We start from the raw sequence: 24928 nt of genomic DNA, 5'->3' as shown, positions 1-24928 counted from the left end.
CCTGGTTTGCCCTCCATCTCAGCTCTGATCCACCATTTTAGATCCTGACTTGCCTTCCATCTTAGAGCCTGGACTTCAGTCCTCTTTTTCCTGTTCCCTAAAACAGATAGAAAGTCTGCAGTCAAATACTGTTATTAATTATGTAAAATGAAAGAGTAATCTAGAATTTCTTTCCAGTTTTTCTTTTATAAACTCTTGTAGGTTTTCTACATATTTCCCTTGGAATAGTATATCTTAATCTGTACATCTCTAAAGTTCAGCCTGGGTAGGTTACATATACATTTATATGCATCTTTAAAACATACATGTATACATATACAGTTGGGTTTTTTTGTTTTGGTTTGGTTTGGTTTTGTGGATGACTGAACTGAAGGAATTCTTCAGTTTTTTAATAATAAACAAAATTAAATTAATTTTATAGAATTTTAAATTTTGATTTTTTCCTTTACAATATCCACCCTTCAAAAAGAATAAGAACAGGGTTGCTTAGTCTCTAGTTCTGGGTGTGCAGGGATGAGCTCACCATGAATTTGAGAGCTGGGGATTTGGCCCAGGCCTCCTTACAGGCCTGCAGGTGGCTGTGTTCTGTTCAGTTAATCCCATTAGCTGCCAAAGGCTTATAAGGTTACTCTTAAGGGACATTTGCATTGTAATAAAGAGTTCTGTGAGGCCAAAATTATGAAAGAGTCACATTTTTAATAATGAAGTTCCTAGCACTAAGACAGGGGCAGTGAGGAGAACAAGGAGGGAAATTTGAGCCATCATCACCTGTTTTACTTACTCCCATTCCCTCTGCTTACTACTGTGAGCAAACTAGCAGCCTTCACTACAACAAACTGGCTTCCTCTCCTGTGATCCCAGGATGTGGAGACCACCATACCTCTAGGGCAACAGCATTGGTAGTCTGGTCACTTTGTTTTCTTTAAACAAGAAATGGAAGGTGCCAGGCATGGAGAAGAGAACAAGAAAGGAGAAGACTGGGCCAGTAAAGAAGCCACAGAACAACCTTGCTGTTGGCACACTGCACGAACAGCCTTCCAGCTATGTGGTTATGACCAGGGGAGAACTTGCTGCTTAGTGGCACAGGTTGATTGCACACCTTAGCCTGGAGTTGCCCAGAGGTGCATTAATAAGCATTGACTCAGCTGAGGATTGCCATTTTGACTTGCTGGATACAAGTATACCCTCTAGAAACCCGGAAGCCTGCCAATTAAGCTCCCTAGTGTAACCTAAAAGGGGCCTTTCCAAGATGTACAATATTTAGGAAACATAAATTAGCTAATTTTGAAAGCTCCTGATTTTAAAGTGTAAGTAGTTGAAGGCTAGGATGAATGTTATAAATCCCACCCATAATAATGTGTGTTTAAATATATGTCAGATTTTAGTGCCAGAGAGAACTCAGCATCCCTTAGGGGTAAGGTTCTTCTGGTTTTTGTTTGTTTGTTTTTTGTTTCTTTTTAAAATATTACCTCTCTATAATGTGCCTTACATTGAAGCCCTGTGATGCTTAATAGAATGAGAATAACACTGTCACAAGATGAGGCATTATTGCAGAAAGACCCTTAGTAGCTCTGTGTCTACGGCACATAGAAATGACCCTCCCTGGTGTAAGTTACGGCTTTATTGCAAGCCTGCGGCAGGAAAGCCGGCAACAATAGTGCACGCACTCTCACGCTTTCCCTTCAAGCATTAAAGGCTTTTGGATTTTATCTTCCCTGATCAAACTTCTGCACTTCCTTCTAAATAGCTTCCTCTTGCCCCTTAGCTAAGCCAACAGGGAGAATTGGAGTCTGAGTTTTGTTAAATTGTGGATTCTAACGATGACTGGTATGCAAAGCCAGAGATGGCCGCAACCACCATTCCCCACCATGAAAAACGGCTTCGTAGCCACCTTGCTGCAGACACTGCCTGGCTCAAAACAGAGATTTTTCTCCCATCCTCTCAAGGTTAGGATTTTGCTTAGAATTTTGCTTAGATTTTGCTTTCTGCTTCCAGCTAAAATTTCCATCCCCAAAGGGGCTGATTTCAGGCAGAGAAAGGACCACTTTAGCAAATGAGAGAAAGGGAAGGAGTCGTGAGGAGGTTCACTATAGCAGCAGTGAAAAAAATCAGCCATGCCATTTCCCTGACAGCTCTTTAATTATGATGAAAGAACAAGATGTGTTCAGTTTTTTACAGAGTAGGGGAGGGAAAAGATCTGAAAGGGACAGGGGCTTCGGGGGTGCAGGGAGCATGCAGCTGTCACCTCTGAGTGACAGACGCTCTGGATGAGGGAATTTCAGCCCCTCCCTACGGTCCATGAACACCCCCCTCTTCCCCAGCCAGGTCCTCACCGTCTTGCTCTATTCTACCAGGGGGATTGTAAAATAACCCAAAGGGCAAAGATGAGTCCCTTTCTCTCTGTAGGGCCAGATGGGATTTTAGCCCTCAGGCCAGTCCTGGCTGGTGCTTAGCTCCAGTGGTTGGGAGGCTTTTCAAGTGGTCTGACACACACCCCTGTTGAAAATTATGCTAGGTCAGATATGCCATTCCAGTGGACATTCAAGGGCCTTAGAACTGGAGATTCACAGAGCCAACAGGCCCAGAGACAGGCATCACTGCAGGCAGAGGCCATGCTATGGGTTGGGGAGGAGATGGAGGCTTAAATGCTGAGCCCATGTTCATGTCAAGCAAGAACCAGGAAGGTCCTCATTTTCCTTCCCACCTCGGCTTATCTCTAATCCTCCTCTGATCTCAAGCAAACACTTACTTGGCTTGCTTGAAGCTCCCAAAAGCACTCTGGCATGTCCAGAAAAGAAATAAAAGTGAATTCTAAATGCTTTCTTAGAGATGGAAAGAGCCTTGGCTTCTGGGAATAGGAAAGTAAGAGAAAAAAAAGGAAAATGCACATATCCAAGGTTAGCTATGAGAGCCATGGGGATGAAAGCAGGCAGGCAGCAGGCACACCCACGCACACACACACATGAAGACATACAAGGTGCATTGTTTTGCCCTGCCTCTCTATCCCCTTGCTTTAGGGCTCGGTTGTAGCATGCAAGATGAAGTAGAGTCTGCTTGTGAGGCAGAGAGCAGAAGACAGGGTCTGAGCCACTCATTTCAGCTGCCTTTGTGTAATCACACACACAATGCCTGCTAGAGTGATGTCGCTTCTGAGAGGGACCCCCGGCCTTGAATCTAAAACAAAACCCTATGCCTCATCTCCCACCTGACTCCAGGACCCACACTGTACAGCCACATCTTCCAGACAATCTGTGATTTTTTTTTTTCCTTTCTGCCAGGGCCCCTTACTCCCCTCACTCAGTTGACACACTTGTAACATACACTGGTGATTTTGATGATCATTAGCCGGCAGCTGACAATGAACCGGCAAGGGCTTAGGGCTTTGTGGTAGGTGAATTACCAGCACTCACACATAAAACCACTTTGTTTTCTGCGCCCAGAGGCTTAACAAGCAGAACGCCACATATGTATGCAGCATCCTCTGGGAGGAGGGAACCTTGGGGTGGTAAGGGGCACTGCAGGGACGAAGAGAACAACTGTGCTCCCCCCTCCCAGCCCCAGCTGAGGCAAGTCCAAGCAGGGAATTTGTTCTCCACAGCATGTAGGGTGATTCTGCCTGCCACAGAGATGCAGGAATGGCAATCTCTCCGATTTTAGAGAACCTAGGTTCGGGAAAACACTTGAAGAATATAATAGATAGACCATATTTTGTTTTGTTTTTTCCCCCCTCCTTTCTACTTGTAAAGCAATATTTGGAGAGCCAGGAGAAAGATAAGGAGGACAAGTCTCCTAATTGATCGCTCTGCCTGCTTAGATATTTCAGTTTAGAATGATTGTTACTTGGAGGAGGGAATACAACAACAAAAAAATCCAGATAGCTGAGATACAGAGTGTACCCAACTTAGGGGTCAAAAAACAAAACAAAACAAAACCCCGTGTGAGAGAGTTGGCATTTTCAGTGTCAGAATAAGGAAAGAATTAGAATTTTGCCCCCCCCCCTTTTTTTTTAACAATAAGCAGATACTTTGGAAAAGGAAAGCACGGAGGTATTTTAGAAACACAGAGGTCATGGGATTCTAATGATGTCTGAAAGACGGGTCTCATTCCTCATGTCAGAAGTAATGCTGTCAGAGATCAGATGGTTCTTCATTTACATTTTATAGAGCGCTGGGCTGAAGAAGGGCTGCTGCCCGTATCCTAGCCGCAGCAGCAGCAAACCGCTGTGGATAGTACAAGCTTAAAGCTGTCCTTCCTTTCATCTGTGTAGCTCTGCTCTAGTGAATTTTGACTCGTTTGGCACAACGTAAAAACAAAAAACAAAAAGCACCAGGTTTTCCTTGCCAGAAATATGTAGCACCTGCTGCCATCCCTGTACCCTTCATTGTCCACTCCTGTCCTGTTCCAGTGACCTTTCTGACTTGGGTTTTTGTCTTCTTGACACCAATACATCCTATCCATCTGGTTGGACGATAAATTGTGAAAATCATCTGGATGTCTTCCCCAGACGAAATCAGTCTGCCTGTATATTTGCACTGATCAGCCCCCACCTGCCCGGTGTCGCCCCCACACACCCCGCATGCTGTAAGGAGACTTAATTTTTAGGAAACAGATCTCTGACCACCAAGGTAGCCAAGGAAGGGAGCTTACACATGAACCAGAGGTGGGAGTCTCTTGCCTTTTCTGAGTAGCCATTTGAAGACTGCTGCAGAGAGAAAGAAGGTAGGGATGAGAAAGCAGCCTGCTCCCTACAGGCAGGTGGGCAGGGAGAGTGGATCAGCTAGGCTCCCAGTAGCAGCAGCAACAGCAGCAGCAGCAGCAGCAGCAGCAACATGAGAGTCAAGGGCTGTCTGTATAGTGCCTGCAGCCATCTTAGATTTAGAGGAAGCAAAAGCCGTTCAGCCTTGCTTTGTCTTAGGTAACAACCAGCTTGATCCAGTTCATGAAAATAAAAATAAAAATAACAATGAAAAGGGTTTTTAATCACAAAAGAAAAATTTCTATGATTTTTAGTTTGGGACAAATTGATCCCCTTCCCCATTTTTTTTTTTTTTTTAAATCTCACAGACACCAAAACTGAGACAAGATAATCAATTCTCTCTCTTTCTCTCATCTATATAGACAATCCATGCTGGCATTCCCCTCCTGTTTCTTCAGGGCAGTAAAAAGCTAGGCAGGTGGGAGAGAGAGGAAAAGGTCCCTTTGTAGTTGAGTCTAGCTGTGTTTGCTAACACCTCAGCCAAAGGTCAATGGAGACATCACCCCCAGATACTACTCCCAATCCATCTTCTTTGTTTTCCCTTCGGGGTACAACCCAGGCAGAGCCCAGGTGTGACCAGACCCCTATAGTCCCGCTTTGACCTTTTATTTTTAACAGTCTCATTCCTCATAGCATGTGCTTTTAGCAGTTAACCAAGTTTTGAGTAGGAAAAACAAAAAGGTCAAGAATTGATGACCTAGGTTTTTAGTTGCCCAGTGAAAGAGAGACTTCAGGATTCTAATAACAAGTCTCTGAAATCAGTGTCTTGTTGCTGAAAGCAAGCAAATGGTGCTGGAAGCTGTGCCAGAACTGGCAGGTCCTGGGACAAAGGCTAAGCAAGACTCCATGAATATCCCAGGGGCTTACAGACTGTTGCTAGCTCGCTTGCTTCTCTTTCCCTTTCCCTTCCCCTTCCTCCCTCCCCTCCTTTCTTCCTTCCTTCCTTCCTTCCTTTCTTCCTTTTTCCATCCTTTCTGCCCTCTACCCAGGTATACTTTCTTACTCTTCTCATTTTAGAAGAGCCAGGTCTTTATTTTTTTCTTGTCATAGCCTCTTTTGTATCCACTTTAGAAATGAAATATTTGTTGAAGCCTCTCACCACCACTACCAAAGCTTCTCTCTCTCTCTCTCTCTCTTTCTTTCTCTCTCTGCCATCTGTACCTCTCAATCAATCTAGAGGGCATGAAAGTTTTACAAAGTTGAGGGAGTGATATTTAATAAATTTAAGAACAGAGAAAGCAGGTGACATATGAAGGTATAGTTGTGAATTATAGTATTAAGCTTGCTAGGGAATCATACTCGTCTACATTTTTTTTCTTTTTGATTTTTACTTTTAATCTACCTCATCGATAGAAATTTAACTGTAAAGATAATTTAAGAACATCATCTTTGCAAGGTGACAATTAACTTTAAGTGTTCCAGGAACTTCCTACATGCTTGGATTAAATAGCTTTAGTTAAGGGTCAGGTAGGTTTGTAGACACTGGTATGCTCTTAAATTGCCAGAAGTATACAGGTTGTCTATTCAACAAGGGGACTGAATGTCTCTAGATCTCAGCTGAATTTTCAATCACCCTCACTATATGGCTCAACCATCTTGACCAAAGGCAGTCCAGGGCCTTCACTCTGAGCAAAAAGGGCCAAAGCAGGCCTGTCTTGACTCATCAAACCTACTCATCTTCTTGCCCTTGGCTTAGGCTCCTCTTTAACATGTCAGGGTCTCCCTCTCACCAGCAGTTGTCATCATACCAGAACCCCAGGGCTTGCTCTAAGGTCCCACCTACTCTACTCTTCTGTCGTCAAGACCATCAGGTGATTGCTGCTTTCTCACAAGGTACTGGTCTCCACTAGCTGAAGGGATACTTTCCCAGGCTTGATTTCTTAGTGTTAGGTCACTGCAACCTAATGATGAAAAATAGGCCTGATTAGTGGGTTAGAGTTCACCATCGGATGGCTAGCTTTGTGCCACCTCCTTCAATAATACCAGTTCTGGTGTTTCCCAGAGTGCTGAGCTCTGAGCACCAGGGAGGCTGTTCCCTCCTGCCTTCCTCAACAGGCAGGGCCCTCTTCCATTTCTGGGTCTGTGATTAGGGAACCTCAGCTCTACTTTCCCCCAAGGCTGACATTGTTGTTGAAATGTTGAAGTCTGAGAACACATGGCCTGATGTGCCTGTAGAGAGAGGCTCTTTCCTGGCTGGATGTAATGTTGGCATCAGTTAATTAGGGGGAAAAGATCTGAGTTAGCCTTGCAATTTCAGCGAGTCTGGGAGGGCGATGGGTTACACCTGTCACTTCAGCTAGTAGCCAAGCTACAGGTCACAGCTGTAGCATTCTTTCAGCATTAGCTAGCAATTTACTGATCCTTAGGAAAAATAAACCATTTCATGTTGGCAGTATTCTCCTACTAACCCTTAGGGGATTTCTTGGGATGCTTTATTTGTTTGCCTGATATGGACAATATTCCCTTATTAATTCCATCTTCTATAAGTCTTTCTATTTTTATTTTTTATTTTTTGGAGGTAAAGTCTCACTCTGTGGTTTAGGCTGGCGTTTTCACTCATGGCAATAATCCTGCCTCCTGTGGCAAATTCTAGAGTGCTAGGATTTCAGGTGTGAGCCACCACCTCTATCTTACAAGGCCATTTCTTACACAGTGAAGAGCGGGGCTACAGGTGCACCTGTCTCTCACACCTTGCAGCTGCAGCTGTAGGCGTCCAGAAGAAGTTAATATTTTTCTTCCTTTCATTTGTATTTTCACCTGCACAGCACGGGCACGTCTTTCAGTAGTTGGGGCTTCCATTTCTTCCCGTGAGATTAAAACCATCCTGAGCAAATTTTAATTCACTTATCATTTTATGTAAATGTTTTCCACAAGCTACACACGTTTTTAATATATAACCCCCCCCCCATATAGAAACCAGCCTTTCAGCCTGGGTCTTAGTGAATACATTGGCATCTACAGCTAATACAAGCATCAGAAACCACCTGAAGCTCTGAAAGAAAGTGACTATATTTAGTTTTTAAAACCAGTGTGTTTTGTGTTCTTTGTAAAGTCAGTGACATTCTTTCAATTTGGGGGTGTAATTAGCACAAAAGGAGTTGTAATCTGAGAATGTAGTTGAGACTAAAGACAGGGACAGACAGGACTTAGGACTTCTGCACAGGCCTGACAGGACTGAACAGCCTTCCTTGATGGAGGGATTGTGCATTTTATGCCCTGGAGGAAATAGGTGGAGCCAAATAATAATTATACATTTTCCAATGTCAACATGTGTGAGCAAACACAAAAGGAAGAAAAGTTGGGTACACCTGTAGATGAATTAAACGTGTGATTAGTTATGTCACACGGATAACTTAATTTGGGGTTTCCTAACAGCAGACGAAGAGAAAACTGTGGAAAGTGAAGGACCCCTGGCTCACATCAGAATCATAGTTGTCCCATAGTAAAACTAGTTGAATCATCACACTATTTGAAAATACATTTTGGTCAGTAAAAACCAAAGATGTAAACATATGCCCACAAAGTCACATTCTACTACAAAATATCTGTTGCTTGCTCAGAAAAGTATAAAAAATTTGGGAGAGGGTATTTTGGTATATTTTGTTGAGACGTGATATTTCTCTATCACCCAGACTGGCCTCCAACTCAAAGAGTTCCTCTTTCCTCAATTTTCTGAGTTCTGGGATTGTAGTTTCTGGGATTATAGTTTGGGATTATAGTTTTGGGATTATAGTTTCTGGGATTATAGCCTTTGTTTTTCTCACCTAAGAGTCTTGTCAACTAGTATGAGATCAGCTGGAAACTAGTCTGTGTCTAACTAGTCTCCTGTACCATTTCCCACTCCCAGTGAGTTTCCATCTTCAAGGCCAGATTAAACATTGTAGATTAGAACTTCTCCCATTACCTTAGTTTTCCTGCAGCTCTTCTCCCTCCAGCCCACAACTGCCCGAAGGAAGTGAAGGATGCTTTGTTTTAGGAAAATTAGCTTTCCTGCTGTTAGCTGGGAGAATTCTTTGATATTCTTTCATGTAACCGTTGCTCTCTGCTGGTCTGGTGCCTGTGTGTCCTGTTGATGGTGGTGTGCCTCTGATAAATGGGGCTGACCCTCTCTTCCTCTTGCACTTCACTGTTAGTTCCATGGTTCACGATTATGTTGCTGAGATCTTTCTTAGGGATCTTTTTTCTTTTTTCTCTTGCTGTCTAAATTGTTCTACCATGGAGAATCAATGCACTGTTTAGAGCTAAGTTAAGAGAAGAGAGCTCCCATAATCCCCTTCTGGTGCCCTATTTTACAGACCATAGAGAGGTTGTGAGAAGGCACTGCTGGTCTTAGGAATCAGCCTTCTGTGGTGGAGACCATGAAGTTCCTCTTACAGGTGGCACTTGCCTATCTGGGTCACAGAAAGTCAACAAAGGCTACAAAAAGTCTCAGTTGTCCTCTTATTCTGAGTCAGGGTTTTAAACATACACTGCCATCTCAAAACCAAAGGTTCAAGAAATTGGGTCCCAACACATTGGCCAGTGCAACTCTTCATTTTGTTTGAGCTAGAGTGAGTTAAGGTTACATTATCTGAGGATTAGCTGATGGATATTGAATAGGGAAATTTCAAAGGCTCATGTAGTTAGTTCATTCTTTAGTAGTTGACTTAGAACTTATGAAATGACATTTAACTATCATGTTTAATATAGAATGCAAGCTTGGAGTTACTTTGTAGTTGAAATACTAACCAGTGGATATGACAAGAAAAGGGGAAAAATGCCATAGGTGGTAATGGCATTGGATGTTTAAGAACTCTGCAGTCGTAAGTATTAGAGCCTTCTTATGGAGATTAGCCAGGACTAGAGGAGCTTTTTACAATACCTGCTTTCATCTCCAATATGGCTGGAGCCTCAAGTAACGTTTATCTGCAACAACAGTTCCAGTCATCTGGCTAATTAAAGTGCAGAATGTGCTTTGAAGACAGAATGCATCACTAAGTACTATTATTAAAGCCTTACAGCTAAGGTTTCTGTTTCAGTGGAAGCCTAGTTATTGTTTCCTGGGCTATTAAAATAATATTATAATTGTGTTTTCTTTAGGCTCTTGGAAAGTAGCTTACAATGACCCCAACTAATGAAAGGCCCAGGAGAACTAATGAAAGGTCCAACAACTCAGTTACATCATTAAGTAATAATAATATTCCAAAGATTCTAACCTATAGCAATGCTTCTGAAAGCAGAGAGGCATCCTTACTCAGAGAGGGAGATAGGAACACAAACTCCCATCTATAAATACAAAGCTTGCAAGGCTGCAGACTTCAAACCCCCAAGTCCAGCCATTATGAAGGGGAAAGGAAATAAGAAAAGAGAGAGAGAGCTATTGGAAAGAAATGATGCTAAACCTATTCTGTAAGGCGGGTGGTCAGCTGTCAGTCAACTGACCCAGTGTTTTAGGTTAGGAATGTGTTATTATCTCAACTTTCTGTCTTTGGCACGAGCCAGGGAGGAGCCTGTATTCTCTCTGCCAGCGTATTTTATGGCCTCACTCTGGAGTGTTAAGGTTTTTGTAACGTCCATGTGTCCTTGAACCTAATGACAACACTGAAGCACCTTCTAGTGCACAGTGTTCCAGGAATTATGTTAATTCATCTGCTTTACTTTCAAAGCATCAACTAAAGTGCTGAAAATTGCAGGGCAATCTATTAAAATCAATTGGCAACTCATAAGTTCTACATGGTGAGATCCAACTCTGGAAGACTTTTGAAAAACAAAACATATCCATAGCATTGAGGGCTTGGGGAGGTGGATGCTAGGCCGAAACCACAGATGGTGTCAGCTCACCAATTAAACAGAATCTCTTCTTTCACTTTGTGTCAAGTAAAAACAGAAAGCTGAGCAGACCACAAACCAGCTTGTGTTTCAGAGAGCCCTTAGTGTCCTTTGCTTACCTGTAAACCCTTGATTCCACCTGCTGCCATTTATTTACAAAGTAAATGCTTTGTTTGTGGATTCCTGGTTAGTCATAACAAGATATAGGCAAAACTTAACAGTTTTTCCCCCCCAAGAATGGCTAAGTTAGGAGTTGGAGAAAACCTTGACCTTGTGTTACATGTTTCTAGGACAATGGTCCCAATTGTGCCTTGCCTTCAGCATGTGCCACTGTGTGCCATCAGACAGTTCGCTCTTTTTAAAGATTGGGTGTGATATTTATCTACTAGGAGAAGGCCCAGAGACTCTTGATTATACTCACTGAATGACTGTGTTGTCGCTGTGTAAGCATGGAGGTTGTGCTGGCTCCTAGTCACCTCTTACCTTTTAAATACAATGTATCTGTGCCTCAGCATACTGGAAGCAGGAAGGAAGAGGCTTTTGAACAACTGGAGCGGAACAGAAATTTCTGGCCAGGTCCTCTCTCTTCTGTTTAATTTCACAAATGACAGATGAATCAAATTCAGTGAAGGTGTTTTTGTTGACTGAAGAAGCAGAAGGGAGCCCCTGGCTTCAGGTCGCCACTTACAGAGCAGGCTGAGAGTTGACAGCTCAGTTTCACTCAGTCACAACCAGATAGCAGTTAAATATTTTTCATCCCTTCTGGTTAGATTAAAAAAAAAAAAAAAAAAAAAAAAAGAAGAAGAAGAAGAAAAAAGTCACTCTGGGACAGTAGTTGCTTTGAATTTTGCGTATTTTTTTTTTAAGTGTATGTTGTATTGAAGAGAGGCCACAGTCAGCTGTGGATAAGAAGTAACTTTTGAGAGATTAGGCCCGAGGCAGCCAGCGAAGGCCCACTTGTTAAGTTGAACTTCCTGTTCTTAATTCCAGCAGATCCTTGGTTGCTTTCAATCGCGTTCTGTAGTTCTTCCAAATCCATTAAAGAAAAAAAAAAAAAAATAGTGTATATGGAGGTAGAGATGTACGGACAGGGACCAAGAAAAACAGCGTGCTGTAGCTTTCTATGGCACACCTTTTCTGACTTTGAGTTGGGCAGACTTTGCAGAAAGGAGGACCCGAAACTGTTGAGTGGTCAACAGCGTCCTCCTATTTTCAAAGACAGAGCCATCCACATAATTTATTGAGGCCACTCACCCTTTCCCCCTCGAGGTCCCTGGGGTGTGTTTGCATGCAGAGGTAGAGTTTCTATTCCCTTCTCCCAGGCATCCCAAGTTTTGCGCACTGTGTTCAAAAGTGAAAGGAAGGCAGCCTTGAAAGAAAGTTTGTGATTACTCTACTCGGCAGTTCTGGGTCTGCTGTTGCCTTGTCCCGTTCAGGGAGGGCGCCATGTCTTAGTCTGACCCTTTGCTCCGTCCACTCACCTGGGCACAAGGTGGTTGTGGCCGGTAATTGAATGAATGAATGAATGAATGAATGAATGAATGAATGAATGAATGAGTGAATGAATGAATGAATGAATGAATTGTATCCAAGTAGACCCCGGTGGCAGAAACTCATGCCCGCCCGAGAAAAGCGGTTCAAAAACTTTATGTCCCTGCCCTTTCGCTTAGCCGGGTGCTCTCTACCATGTCCTAGTACGGGGAGCCAGGGAGGGGGGCCCCGATACTAGTGGGTTTTGAAACATTTCTCCAAAAAGTTCGTGTTCAGTAAAGTACTTTCTCCCCTTGATTCTAGAGTCCCGCATGGCGCCCGAGCGAGGCCATTGCCTCTCCCACCTAGGAGGACTCCGTGTGAGGAACTGCTATCCACGAGGGCCATGGCTCTTCTCCGGGGCTGTAGATTCGCCTGCTTCTTCTAGCCATGCCAGTCTTGTATATATCTGTATATATGTATATAATATTGTTCGTGAGGAGATCCGAACCCCCTTACGGGGTTTCGGGGGTAATGAGCTAGCCGTCACCCATCTCCCCGGGCACGCGCCGCCGTGTGGGAGGGGTGGGCCGCCGTGCCCGCGTGCGCTAGCTGGGAAGCCGAGGTAAGGAGGCGCGCACAGCATGGGTAAGCGCCGGCGCCGTCGTCGCATAGTTTGCACGCTGCCCAGGGCTACACCACTACACGGAAAATTGGGAGGCAGGTTCTGGAGGCGGGGTCGGGTGCCCACCAGCTTGGGCTCGCCCGTACCCCCCTCCAGATCGCTCCCAGCTCCCCCTACCCTAACCAGAGGCACCGCCGTATGGGCCCCTTACCCCCCGCCCGTGGCGCAGCCCATTTGGGCGCGTACCCGGTGGTCCGATTTTTCGCGCTTCCCCTTCGCTTTATAGGGGCCATTGCTTATGGGTCCGTCCTCTGAAGAGGCTGGGGCGTCATCAGGCGGGTTAGAAAAAGCCGCTCCGCGGCGGGGACGCTCAGTCGCGTCGGCACCGCGGAGCGGGCTGCGTCAGGTGGCTGGTCCTGCTAGCTCCCTGCTCTCGGGCGCGGGGCTGCGGCACCGGCTGGAGCGAACCCTTGGCCCGGCTTTGGGGCGCGGCGGCGGGCAGAGAGGCAGGCACCACTGCCTTGCGTGTGAGTGCGCCTCACTCACATGTAAGTCGGGGAGCGCGGGGGTTTCCCGCCCAAGTGCGAGGTGCCCGGGCGCGGGCAGGAGCACCGGGCAAGAGCCGGGACAGGGCAGGGGCGCCTGGCGCCGCTGCCCTGCCCCGCTCCCCCAGGGCTCCCTCCAATTCGCTCTCTTTTCTCTTTTCTCTTCTCCATTGGCGTCCCCAAGACCTAACCCAAGGAGCGCCTAAGGGTAACAGCAAACTCTTTGCACTCTTCTTTCTCCTGTGTTATTTTCTCCTTTCTTTCTTGCCTTTTTTTTTTTTTCCTTTTTTGAGTTGTCGGGCATTTCTTGGTGCTTTGTGGTTCCTCGCTGCTGTCGGGTGCTTTTGCATTTGTTCTCGCTCTCCCCTTTTTGTGTTTGCTCATCCTTTTTGACGCTAACTCTTAGGCAGCCTGTCCAGCAGCCCCCCTCGGAAGCCCGGGAAAGCCGCACTTCGGTGGCCCCAGAAGAGCACAGCGGAGACCACCACGAGCCCCCGACACGGGGCGCACAGGAGCCGGGAAGCCCGACGCGGGGGGCAAGCAGACCGCCCGGGCCAGGCGCGAGCCAAGCTCCCCGAGGTGGCCGGGTCACCATGCTGAAGATGGCCCTGAAGCTCAAAGCCCGAGCGGCCGAGAGCGAGAGGAAGACGGCCGCGGCTGCCGCCGAAGTGGCTGCCGAAGCTGCCGTGGCGGCTGCGGCGCTGGCCGAGCCGCTGGCCCCTCAGAGGAACGGGGACCCCGGGAAGCTCCCCAAGTCCGGCAAGGTCCCCGGGAACGCCGGGCGCGATGTGCCGCGCGAAAAGTTGCTCACCGAAAAAGAGCGCAGGAAGCTAGAGAAGAAGTGGCTGGAGCAGAGGAAAAAAGAGGAGAAGAAGAGAGAGAAGGAGAGGAAGAAGTTGGAGAAGATGTTGAAGAAGAAGAAGAAGAATGTGCCAGAAGCCCGGGCAGAGGCCCGCGGCCCCGGGGTCGCCGCCGGCGCCGCTGCCGCCGCAGGCGCCGCAGACGGGGCCGCCACGGAGGGCGCCGCCGGGCGCGGAGGGGGCGCCGCCGTCGGGGGCGCGAGTAGGGCCTGGGCCGAATGGGACACTGACTCCGGAGATGAAGACGACGCCTACTATGCGCCTCCTCGTGTCGGAGGCGTCGTGTGGAGGCCCGGGCCCGCCAAGGCCGGAGCGATGAGCGCGCACATGCCCCTCGTGGTGTTCCTGGTGTTCTCGGTGCGCAGCCCGTCGTGGGTGCTCAACTTCCTGCTGCAGAGGCGCACGGAGCAGGGCCGGGGCTGCGGCTTCGTGTTCGGGGCGACCTGCTGCTTCCGAGTGTTCCTGGGCTGCGCCTTCTTCTCCTTCCTGAGTGGCCGTGGCAAGCGCAGAGGCCGTGGGCGCTCCCGGGCCAGGGGCACGGGGCGCCGGGGGCGCGCCGAGCGGCTCATCTAGTCAGGCCCCCCCACCCCCCCACCACCACCGCCATCCACATCCACATCCACCACCACCACCACCACCACCACCACCACCACCACCACCTCCACCACCATTGCCGTGTAGTGTGGGATCTTTATTAGTGCTTGTGTGTGGACACATTTTTCCTTTTCGGTTGCTCTCGTCCTCTTGCTTCGTGCTCTCCTTGCTTTTCTGCACACTCCCTGCTCTCTGGCTCTCTCAGTGTCTCTCTCTCTCTCCTCTCTCTCTCCTCTCTCTCCTTTTCGAAATTTTCCTAAGTCCGGGCCCGCGCTCCCTCCCTTTCCGCCCACCCCGGCCCCTTGGCGGCGCCCGCCCGCCCTGCTGCAGGAGGAGGGGGATCGGGGGCCGCCCGGCCCGGGGGGGGTGGAGCGCTGGCATCGTGCGAGGGGTCGTCACCACCGCGGGGCCGCCTCCTCTCCCCCCGCCAGCGGCCAGGCCCCGGCCCCAAGCCGCGGGCGGGGCGAGGAGGCGACCCCGCCGTGTCCACGGGCCCGGGCTAGACGTGGGCGCAGGGACCCCTGCCCGGCCTCCGGGCACCGCCTCCCTGCGCCCGCGCCCGCCCTCCCAGCCGCGGCCCTCCTCCTCCTCCTCCTCTTTCCACCCCCCTCGCCGCCTTCGCCTCCGCCTCCCCCCGCTCCCCCGCCCGCCGTGGTGGCGCTTTTGGGTCGGGGCGGCGGGCCCGGGCCGAGGCAATAAGAACGGCGGCGGCGGCGGCGGCGGCAGCAGCTCCCGCGGCTCCTGCTCTGCTCCGCCTCGGCCCCGGAGCGAGGGGCGGAGAGCCGCGCGCTTGCCTTAGTCCGAGCCGCCACCCTCCCTCTGTTCCCCGCTTTCCCGGCCCGCCCGAGGCCGCCCGCCCCGTCCCCGCCGCCCCGCAGCCCGGCCGCGCCCCGTCGCCGCCATGGGCTGCCTCGGCAACAGTAAGACCGAGGACCAGCGCAACGAGGAGAAGGCGCAGCGCGAGGCCAACAAAAAGATCGAGAAGCAGCTGCAGAAGGACAAGCAGGTCTACCGGGCTACGCACCGCCTGCTGCTCCTGGGTAAGGGCGGGGCGGGGGGTGCCGGCCCGGCCCGGGAGCCCTGCGGGGCGCCCCGCAAGGCCGCGCGCGCCGAGCCCGCCCCCCGCCCTGGCGCTCGCTCCCGGGACCGTTGGCCTTGCTGGGCCCTGGGCGTGCGGGGGGGCGAGGCCGTCAGGGGGACCCCTGGGGCAAATTCGGCCGGGCGGGGGCTCCAAACAGGGCGTGGGTCCCCCTGGCTCAGTCTCGTCCCCTTAGCGTCCATCTCCCCCCCCCTTCCCTTCCAGCTCCTACTCTGTTCGAGGCCTACATGGTGCCAGGGGCCGGGGTGCTTGTCGGGAGGGGGGAGGGGAGACTCCCAGGCCCCTCTGACTGCGACAGAGTAGGGCCAGGGACAGGAAACGGGCTGGCGGGCCCCGGGAGGGGGACCCGCCTCACTGGGGTGTGCGATTTGTTGGGAGGGGTCCAGTTAGAGAGACAAGGGCAACAGGGGGAGACTCAGGGGCCTTGACCAGGGAGGCTCAGGCGAGGGAAGTAGCCGCCAGGGTGGGGGGGGCGAGTGACATCAGCCCCTCGGAAAGGACAGGGCGGTAAAGGTGGTGCAGAGGGGGGGAGGGGGCGCAGGCGAGTCGTGGCGCCGAAGGGGGGGGGCCGGGGAGGAGGGAGCGTGGCGGACTCTGGGCGCGACTCGGGGCGATTCGGGCAGGACCGACTGCGCGCACAGCAGACGTGTCCTGGGCCTGGCCAGGCCGTGGAAGGAAGAGAAGGAAGATCAAATAAAATAAGATCAAAAAATAAAAATTAAATAAAAAAAAATTGTACGCAAAAGTGCTCAGTGAAGCCAAATGACACGTCATTTTACAGTTTGACCTCCCCCCCCCTTCTATACTTGCAGGCTTTTTGAAAAGCAAAGAAGACCATTAAATGGTAGCAGCTTCAGCTGAGCCCCCACCAGTGCAACAAACAATTAACACACGCACGCGCGCGCGCACACACACACACACACACACGCACACGCACACATTTTCCTGTTAGTCGGCCTCTTCGAGAGTGAAAACACAAGTAAAAAATAAAATAAAATAAAAGCCTGTCTTTAAAAGACTCATAAATAAGATAAAACTGGAAAATGACATTTGTCTGTAAATGGCTTCTTGGTTTCGAAATGGCGTTTTTAAAATTTTTGTCCTTTTCAAGGTGGGAGGGGAGGGGACTGAGCGCTCTGAGAAGACTCTCAGGGTGGAAACTGATGAAAAGACATTAATTAGTTGTTTGTCAAATGACATTTGGTTGTTTGGTTTTTCTTCTCTTTTTTTCACTACGGCTTTCCCTTCTTGGCAAAAAAGGAAAGAAAGGAGAGGGGAATCCCAAACCTAAAAGATTGCCTCTCCTTTTTTTCTTTTAGGGTGCTGGGTTCGGGGGGCTACAGACCCACAGACCCACACGCAAAACTGAAGTGACCACGAAGACATTACACAACATTAGAGTGGAAGCTTTCCACTTCTTAGGACTTTAGCTAGCTGAATAAATTTGTAAATTTGCTAGGAACACAGTCACTTTTCAACAAATAGTTGATCAAAAATAAAATGTTTAAGGCTGTTTTACTCTGTGGTGGTGTTTGGTTTGATCTTTTTGGATGGGGTCAAGTCTTTGTTCTTCTTGGGCCGTATGCAGAAAAGCAGAAAAATTAGTAATAAGTGAAAATGATCTCTTTGGTGGTGGTGCGTTTGCAGTTTCAGTAATTAGAAGATATATATGTGGAATCTAGAACTTGTAAAAACATAATAGCTGTAAATGTTAAAATGTATACAGTTTGATTTCAAAGTACACACCTGGGAACTTCTAGAATCTTCTGTAGGGTGCCTTCTTCCTTAATATAAATGCTGACTTAAGTCCGTGTGATTACTGATACATTAAATTTCTAACACCTTTTTTTTTGTATGTGTTTACAGAGACTTCGAATGTCCCCACTTATTTGAGACTGTGGTTCTGAGCCCACCCTGCCTCTTTGCGGGTCTCTAGTCTACATGGCTGCATTGTGCCACAATTAATTGATGACCTTTGGCACAGAAATTGTTGCCCTGGCCATAGGCAACATTTTTTCCTTGAAATGAAATAATTCCACACAAAGGAAACTTAGAGCCCCCAACCCCCTTTTCTTTAACCCATTTTAACATATAGCATGTAAATTAAGTAAATTACAGAACCACAAAAAACCCTGACAGTCATTTTCAGCCCAGTTTTCTATTCTAACAAACAAGTAAACTGAGGCACAGATCTAGTTCTGTGTATGAAACACAGGAGTCACCAATGTCCACACTTCTGAGCTTAGAGTCTTGGGGCTAATGATTAGCGCTGCGTGCTCCCTTCGTGGAAACCTTCCAGTATTGCCTTTTGTATTTAATTTACAAGAATTTAGCTCATTAGGATGGCTTTAGATTTGAAATCAATGCTTCTGTGGAAACCAGTTTTAACTTATAGGTATTGATTATAGCCTTGTGGGAAAGTAAAGGATGGTGGGAGGGGGGAATGATTACTATCTAGGCTCAGGAGCAAAAACAATGTAATTAAAAAGAGAAAGGTTTTGTTGTGTTTTTTTTTTTTTTTTTAACATTCAGATTTTTCTGGGAGGAGGGGGAAAAGCCATTAGCATAGGAAATGTTTAGTGGAGAGTAGATTTGCAGAATAGCTGTCCTCCCTCTAACTTAATGGCAATGGGTGGGAGGGTGGGGAGGGGGTCCTATAATTCAACTGTTGATGTTTCATGTTGATGGTCTCAAGTGCCATGTTTGATAATGTGTTTTTTTGTTTTTGTTTGCTTCCCCCCCCCCCCCTGCTGCTGACAGATAATTGATGGTCTTCCATTTCCCTCTGCAACATGGTAGTTGTATCCAGAGAAAAATGTATCTTTAGAAAGATTCCTTTTTCAGGGAAAGGGAGTGAATAGGTGACTTACAATGTAACCCTGAGGTTTTAGGGGTGGACTTGAAGCATGCTAGCGAGCAGCTGCATCTAGGTGTTGGGAGGGAGGTGTTGCTGCAGTGGGGCGCCAAGGGGGACTGCAGTGTCTAGGCATTGTCTGCCATTCCTGGGTATTTTAACCATAGAACTTCCAACAAACAGGAAATTAGGTGGCTGCTGCATTTTTCTATATACCTTTGACCACATTTCAACATTAAGTTTACAGTTTTAACTTAATTTTCACCCCTTCGATGGTGATTATGTCATCCCTTCATCACCTTATGGTTTTTAAAACCTCACCAAAAAAAAAAAAAAAAAAGCCTTGTAAGAACAGCAGAGCCCTTAAATTCCTGCTTGTTGCTCTATGGTGAGATACCTCAGGAAGACACTTCGTTGGACGTGGCTTTGGTTTTTCACTGCGTCGTCACGTGAAGGAAGACCATGGTTGGTGTCTGTGAGTGTTGTGTCCTGCTCCTGCTGCTTTCCAAGGCCACATCATCATGGTGAAGTGTGTCAAAACCTGGTTCTTAACCCAAGCCTCACTTTCCTTTCTTAGGTGCTGGAGAGTCTGGCAAAAGCACCATTGTGAAGCAGATGAGGATCCTGCATGTTAATGGGTTTAACGGAGAGTAAGTGTCAAATCCATGCAGGGCACTGAGCAGGAGTGGCATGTACCTGGCCTGTAGGAGATGGCAGGACTTTGGAAGGAGTGTGTACACTAACCTCTAGGAAGCACAGCTGCTAATTGCCACTAATTATTTTTTCTAATTTGCATATTAGACAGCCCAGGAAAGAGCTGATGGGTGCACCGCCACCCACTTCTCAACCTTTGGTGCAACAAATAGGAGTAACAGTAACAGCACCGGTGGCCCCTCGCGCTGGAAAATGGTGCCTGGTTGCAGAGGACAGTGAACAGCACTTGGCCTGGTGACAGCGTCTCTGAGCCAGGTCCTCTGCCGCAGGCCCGCCTGCTGCAGTGCGGCTCCAACATGGCCGACGGGGTCTTGGCCACCCCGTGTCCTGCCAGAGCTGGCCAGCACAGGAGGTCCCCACCCACCACCATCCTTCGGGTTTCACTGGAGTTGGGCTGATACAGGGTTTTGTACCAACAGGAAAATATCATTTCAGTTACATTTTCACTGAAAACTCGGACTCCGGGACCCATGCCGACAAGCTTTAAGCTTCTGAGTCCCTCTCTGCTTTAGAATTCATGTGAGAGGCAAATAATTATTTCTCTAATTAAAAAAAAAAAAAAAAGAAAGAAAGAAAGAAAAAGATCAATACTCCTACCTAAACAAAAAGAAAGCATGAAAATGATGGAAAGACAGGGAGTTAGCTACTTCTGGCCAGTCTAGGGGGTGTTTGTCTTTGAAATGACCTTCCTGGTTTAACATGATATGGAGATACAATACTGCAATGAGAACAGAGATTTTTCTTAAAAAGAGAAAGGGTCGTGGCAAATATGGAATTCTGCCTCCCATGGAGAATGCAAACTGAGGAAACTATAAATTAGGAAATTTGCCTTTTCTGCTTCCCCCCCCCCCCCGCCCTTGTTCTCAGGGCTCTGCTTTCCCTGGTTAAGCGCTAGAAGCCCTCCCAGACACTAGTTTGCAATAACTAGCTGGTCAACAGTCCCCTTTCTTCGCCCTGATTCAGTTGAAAGTCTGCCCCTTGGTTGTGTGTTAACTACCCCTGGGGAGGGGGCCTTGCTTCTCTCCTCTACCATGCATTAAATGCTGGGGAAACAAAAGTGAACAGCAGTTCTTCGTGGAAACTTCTAGAATTCATTAGATTGACCAAGTCCGGCTTTTAAAAAGATGACATCACCCATGTGAAGGGTTGGGGTTGATGTGCTCCCTAAATCACAGCCCAAAATTCAAAGATTATTTAATATTCGGAAAGGGAGGGGTCTAGCTCACTGATTTTTAGGACTGACTCAGTTACTACTATGTCCCTATGACATCATTGTCACCTATTATCAGGAACCAATTCTGGAATTCTTGATTCCTGATATGCCTCTTTCAGAAAGCCTAAGCAAGGAGATTGGCACCTGTCAGTCAACAAAAAGAATCTGACAACTCCCCACCCCAGGTGTGAAGGGTTCTTCAATATGAGGCTAGTTAAGCAAAAATAATCTGGCCATGCTCCTTAAAATATTTAAATATTTTGATGAAAGCTGGACAAGGCTTGCATTTTTAAAGATGCCGCAGCCATTGTTTCACCTGAGTCGGATGGACTCGAAGTCATCCTTGAGGATTTATTACTTTACAAAATTCCCTAAAATGTTATTTTAAACAAACAAGCAAGCAATTCTCCCTAAGTGTTGATGTAGTGGACAGTTCTAAACCAGAGTGTCTTGTTTCTGTTTTCTCTCTGAACGAGGAAGAAACATTCCCAGTTTGCCTTCTTTATGGATCCCCACGATGTTAAATTTAGCCTGTGAAAGTGATATTCAGGGCCTCCATGGAGGGCTGGATTCCTTATTTTGACCTGGTCCAACTAAGCCTCGAAGGTTCTAGCTCTGTGGTATTGCAGTAAATGCTGTTCTAGCTTGAGAAATTCCTATATGGTAACCTGACCCTCGGCCCCGGGCCTTCTGAGCCTTTAAAGGCTCCTTAACTGTCTGTGCCCCGCCCACCACTACATTTTAAAAAAAAAGTATAACATAATATTTATTTGACCTTCAGAAATACCGAGGGCAAATGTAGATTTTCATAACTCCGAGCTCATTTCCTGAAGTCTGAAAAAAAAATAATTAACATTGCTTGAGCTAATTGATCAAAATAGCAGAGTGTCAATGTCCCATGCATAACTCCCACCACTACAGAAAAGTTACTTCCTGGTCATCTGCACCAGGAAATCAGGAACAGGAATGTCCCATTTGTGCTTTTGTGGGCCTGGAAAGGACACGGAGAAGACTGACTGCCCTGTTCTCAAGAGTTACGTGAGAAGCCGGTGTCTCTGCTCCCTGGTGCATGTGCATTTAGTGAAAGCAGGAAAATAATTATCTGTCCCTCCCGTCTCCAGCCTGAGTCTCCTGAGGGCCCTTCTAATGCAGCAAGGAAGGCATGGAGTCTCAGTAGACATTCCCAGTTAGCCAGAAAAAAGCGACCTAAGAATTAACTGGGTGGATGGTGCTGAGGACCGGCAGGCTGCCCTGACCTGCCTGGTTAGAGGTGCAGAGGCTGTGTGGGGTGTGTGTGAATTACGGTGCCTTGCAGATAGGTGAGCTTTCAATCTCTCTTTAAAAGGGGCGGCGAAGAGGACCCGCAGGCTGCAAGGAGCAACAGCGATGGGTAGGCACATCCAAAAACAGAAAACTCTTCTAACAAACAAAGCAAACATGAAGACCGTAGTGGGGAACTGAGGACACAGACTAGGGGACAAACTAGAAATCATCTCAGGGCCATCAGCCATCTTGGTGTGCATTTGCAAATGACGTGTAAACAAGTAAAGTGCAAAACAGAAATATTTTGGGCCCAAAGGATAACTAGATGCAGCTGGGGGAAAATTAGCCAATTCAGCCTCTGATGAAAATTTAAGATTTTTGAGAATCAGTGCTTTCCATACGGTCTTTACTTCCCCCAGTTCTCCATTTAAGCCAACTACTTGCATTTCAAAACTACTGAATTCCATCCACGTAGTGGTCAATCTGGCTTTAAAATTTCAGACTTCTGTGGAAAAATAATTTATTTTCCCAATTAAAAATGTGCATTACTGCCTAGTTTATCATGGGGGGAAAATATGCCTAATGCCGTTTGGTACTCCATGCGGCAGGCCATTGACAACTGTCTTGACGCCCCTGGCCTTAAAAATTATTTTAAAAATTTTAATGCAAGGCACTTTACACTAACCAATGAGCAAGAGCATTTGTGACGGCACCCCACTCATTACCATTGTTTCTTATTTTGCTTCCTCATCCCCACAACCATCTCGTGCCTGCATACACACGCACACGCATGCCAGGCCTCTATCCAGCTCCATTCGCTCACTCAGCATGCAGGATGGCGTGGCTGTTTTCTCATGTCCATTCATTAGAGCAGCTTCTAGCCTAGGACATGGAAAAGAAATGGCTTCTGAGACCGGGCATGGGAGGGTCAAAGGACATGGGGTCGGGAACAGAGCGACTGACATGTTTGTTCATCTGTTTCTTTTAGAATATATTACCCCTACTAGATGATGGCTGCAGTCCTCCATCTTCTTCGCTATGTCCTATCCCAGTTTACCCCAATTTGCATGCTGAAATTGCCCGGTCTTAGGAAACTAATAAGAATACTATTCTGTTTTCTGGGGGAGGGGGAGGGGGATGGGTCCCTACCTATTACCTAAACCTTTAGGCATAAGTGAAAACAGAAGGATGGAATGAAATCCTTAATTGGCAACAGTGCAGTAGAACAGCAATCAGAAAAAAGGCATCGATATATTGATAATGTGCTGTACCAAAAGTTGGCATCTGGGAAAGTTGGCAAGCCCCTACTGAGAGAGCCTACTCTTTATCGTGTGTTGTGCTAAACTCTTCAACCCTACTAATACCTTACCTGCACGTCTTTCCTCCTATGACTCTACTCTACAAGTAAAAATAAGTATTAACATTCCTGATAAATAAAAATTCTCTGCATGTTTCAGCAATCCCTGTATCTTGAGTCTGTCTTCTGTCTGCTCTTTTGTCTGTCTTTCCCTCACAAGCACAAAGATAGGGTATGGAAGGGGAGGTGGACCACATAGCCTCCCCCCTGCCACTTAACAGGAGAGGGGGCGGGACCTACTAAAAATGCTAACCCCACTAATCTGCCTTACACTTTTGGGGTACCAGGTGGGGGTCGGGGGAAAGGGTCCTATAGATACCTTCAGCCCCAACTTTCAAGTTAGTTAGAACACTGGAACCAGCACATGCCTTGCCTCTCTATTAAGTCGTTCAGAGACATCTAAGGAATTTTCTCTGACTTTCACAATCAACGTTAAATTCATTAAGCGGCATTACAAATGAGGATAAACCTGCCAGCCCCCGGCATGACGGCTCCCTCTACATAGTAATCTCTTCAATGGAGAGGTTTTGTTTTAGTACTACACACCCGAATTAGATTTTAGATTTTCTATTTTAGCTGTTTTATACTGGATACCCTCCCACACCTATTCACATACGTAGATGAATACTGAACACGTTCTCAGAATATCTGTATTTTAAGACTGGAAGCTTTCCAATTATCATACTACTACTTAGAACAAAATATCAAAGTGGATGAGGAATCCTCCCAGGGGAAATGCTTCCTTCTACCTGTGTGTCGGCTGGAGTAGTTAACACCCAGATGTCCCATTTTTCTGTTGTGGGCCTTAAAACCAGACATCTGGGACTCGGTACCAAAGGCAGGAAGCCCCCCTTAAAAAAAAAAAAAAAAAACAACAACCTGGGAATAGATTTGCTGCAGGGTAGGGGATGTTCCTCTGTGAACTCCAGAGTTTTGGGGGCATCAAACACATCCTTCTCTTCTCTGACATTTATACAGCTATGTCCAGAGCCTAACACCAAGAACTGAACTTCAAGTGTGCGCCGCCCCTCTCCCGCCCTAACAAAACCAGTCCCTCTGAGGGACGGGAACGCCCTGTCTCTAAATACTGGGTGGTAGAGCTTTAAGAGCCCGAGGGCCCCAGGCAGCTTTCAGGTGTGTACAACACCCACATCCTGAGTGTTTGTCCCGCCCCTAGCCCTAGACAGCCCCTCCTCTCTGCAGTGACCAGGGGCCCTTGAGGTTTCCTCTTGCCTCCTTTTCCTGCTCTGGGTGGTGGGTTTGATTTAATTACCAATGTGGAGAGAGAGGGACAGCTTGCCCTCTTCCTGCTGGGGTGGGGCTGATTCTCCCAATGTCAAAATCCTGGTACCTTAGCCCCCAAGCCCTCCCCTCTTGTTGAGGAGAGCTTCCCCAGCCTCTAAACCTTGTAGGCCCTCACCTACTGTGGAAGAGCAGTGTCTAGGGGCCACCTAAGAGATGGACCCCAAGGAAAGTGTATGGTGAGATCATTCAGAACACAGGGCCCACTCCCCAAATACACAAACCCGTGTGGAAAGAGCCCTCCCTATTCAAATATCAGCTGTTATAACTTTGGGTGTGGTTCTATTGATGGGCATACAAGGATCCCAATATACCCACTCTATTGGCGGGCATGTGTGTGACCCCCCCCAACACTCCCACACCATTGGCAGGCACGCACATGACCCCCAGGTCTATACCCCATTATCGGGTATGCACATAACCCCCCAGACCCCTACCCCATTGGCAAACATGCACATGACCCCCCCA

General features: G+C 47.7%; 2 protein-coding genes across 10 annotated transcripts in view; both read left to right on the top strand.

Annotated features, from left to right (window-relative positions):
• Nucleotides 1-24928, top strand: part of Gnas (GNAS complex locus) — a 62062-nt gene that overhangs the window by 30109 nt on the left and 7025 nt on the right. For 3 of the 9 annotated variants that reach the window (XM_055595979.1, XM_055595973.1, XM_055595972.1), the window contains exons 2-3: nucleotides 19189-19261; nucleotides 21884-21928. In XM_055595979.1, coding sequence (XP_055451954.1) covers nucleotides 19189-19261; nucleotides 21884-21928 — 118 coding nt within the window. Of the gene's footprint in view, nucleotides 1-1630; nucleotides 1658-15333; nucleotides 15699-19188; nucleotides 19262-21883; nucleotides 21929-24928 lie in introns of those variants that run through there. The other 6 variants (XM_055595977.1, XM_055595976.1, XM_055595975.1 and 3 more) reach the window with 4 other exon arrangements.
• On the top strand, nucleotides 13139-14657 carry LOC129668169 (uncharacterized). The gene is made up of 3 exons (XM_055595981.1): nucleotides 13139-13207; nucleotides 13389-13412; nucleotides 13611-14657. Exon 3 carries the CDS (start codon nucleotides 13798-13800, stop codon nucleotides 14635-14637), a length of 840 nt encoding a protein of 279 aa, XP_055451956.1. The 5' UTR covers nucleotides 13139-13207; nucleotides 13389-13412; nucleotides 13611-13797; the 3' UTR covers nucleotides 14638-14657.

Source organism: Psammomys obesus, unplaced genomic scaffold (genome assembly GCF_907164565.1).
Source record: "Psammomys obesus unplaced genomic scaffold, mPsaObe1.curated_primary_1811, whole genome shotgun sequence".
Classification (NCBI taxonomy): domain Eukaryota; kingdom Metazoa; phylum Chordata; class Mammalia; order Rodentia; family Muridae; genus Psammomys; species Psammomys obesus.
The sequence above is the reverse complement of the archived record's forward strand: the minus strand, read 5'-3'. Positions and strand labels throughout refer to the sequence as shown.

What these genes read in the sequence shown, in the direction of transcription:
- LOC129668169 (XM_055595981.1), top strand. Translation starts at nt 13,798, where the DNA reads ATGCTGAAGATGGCCCTGAAGCTCAAAGCCCGAGCGGCCGAGAGCGAG.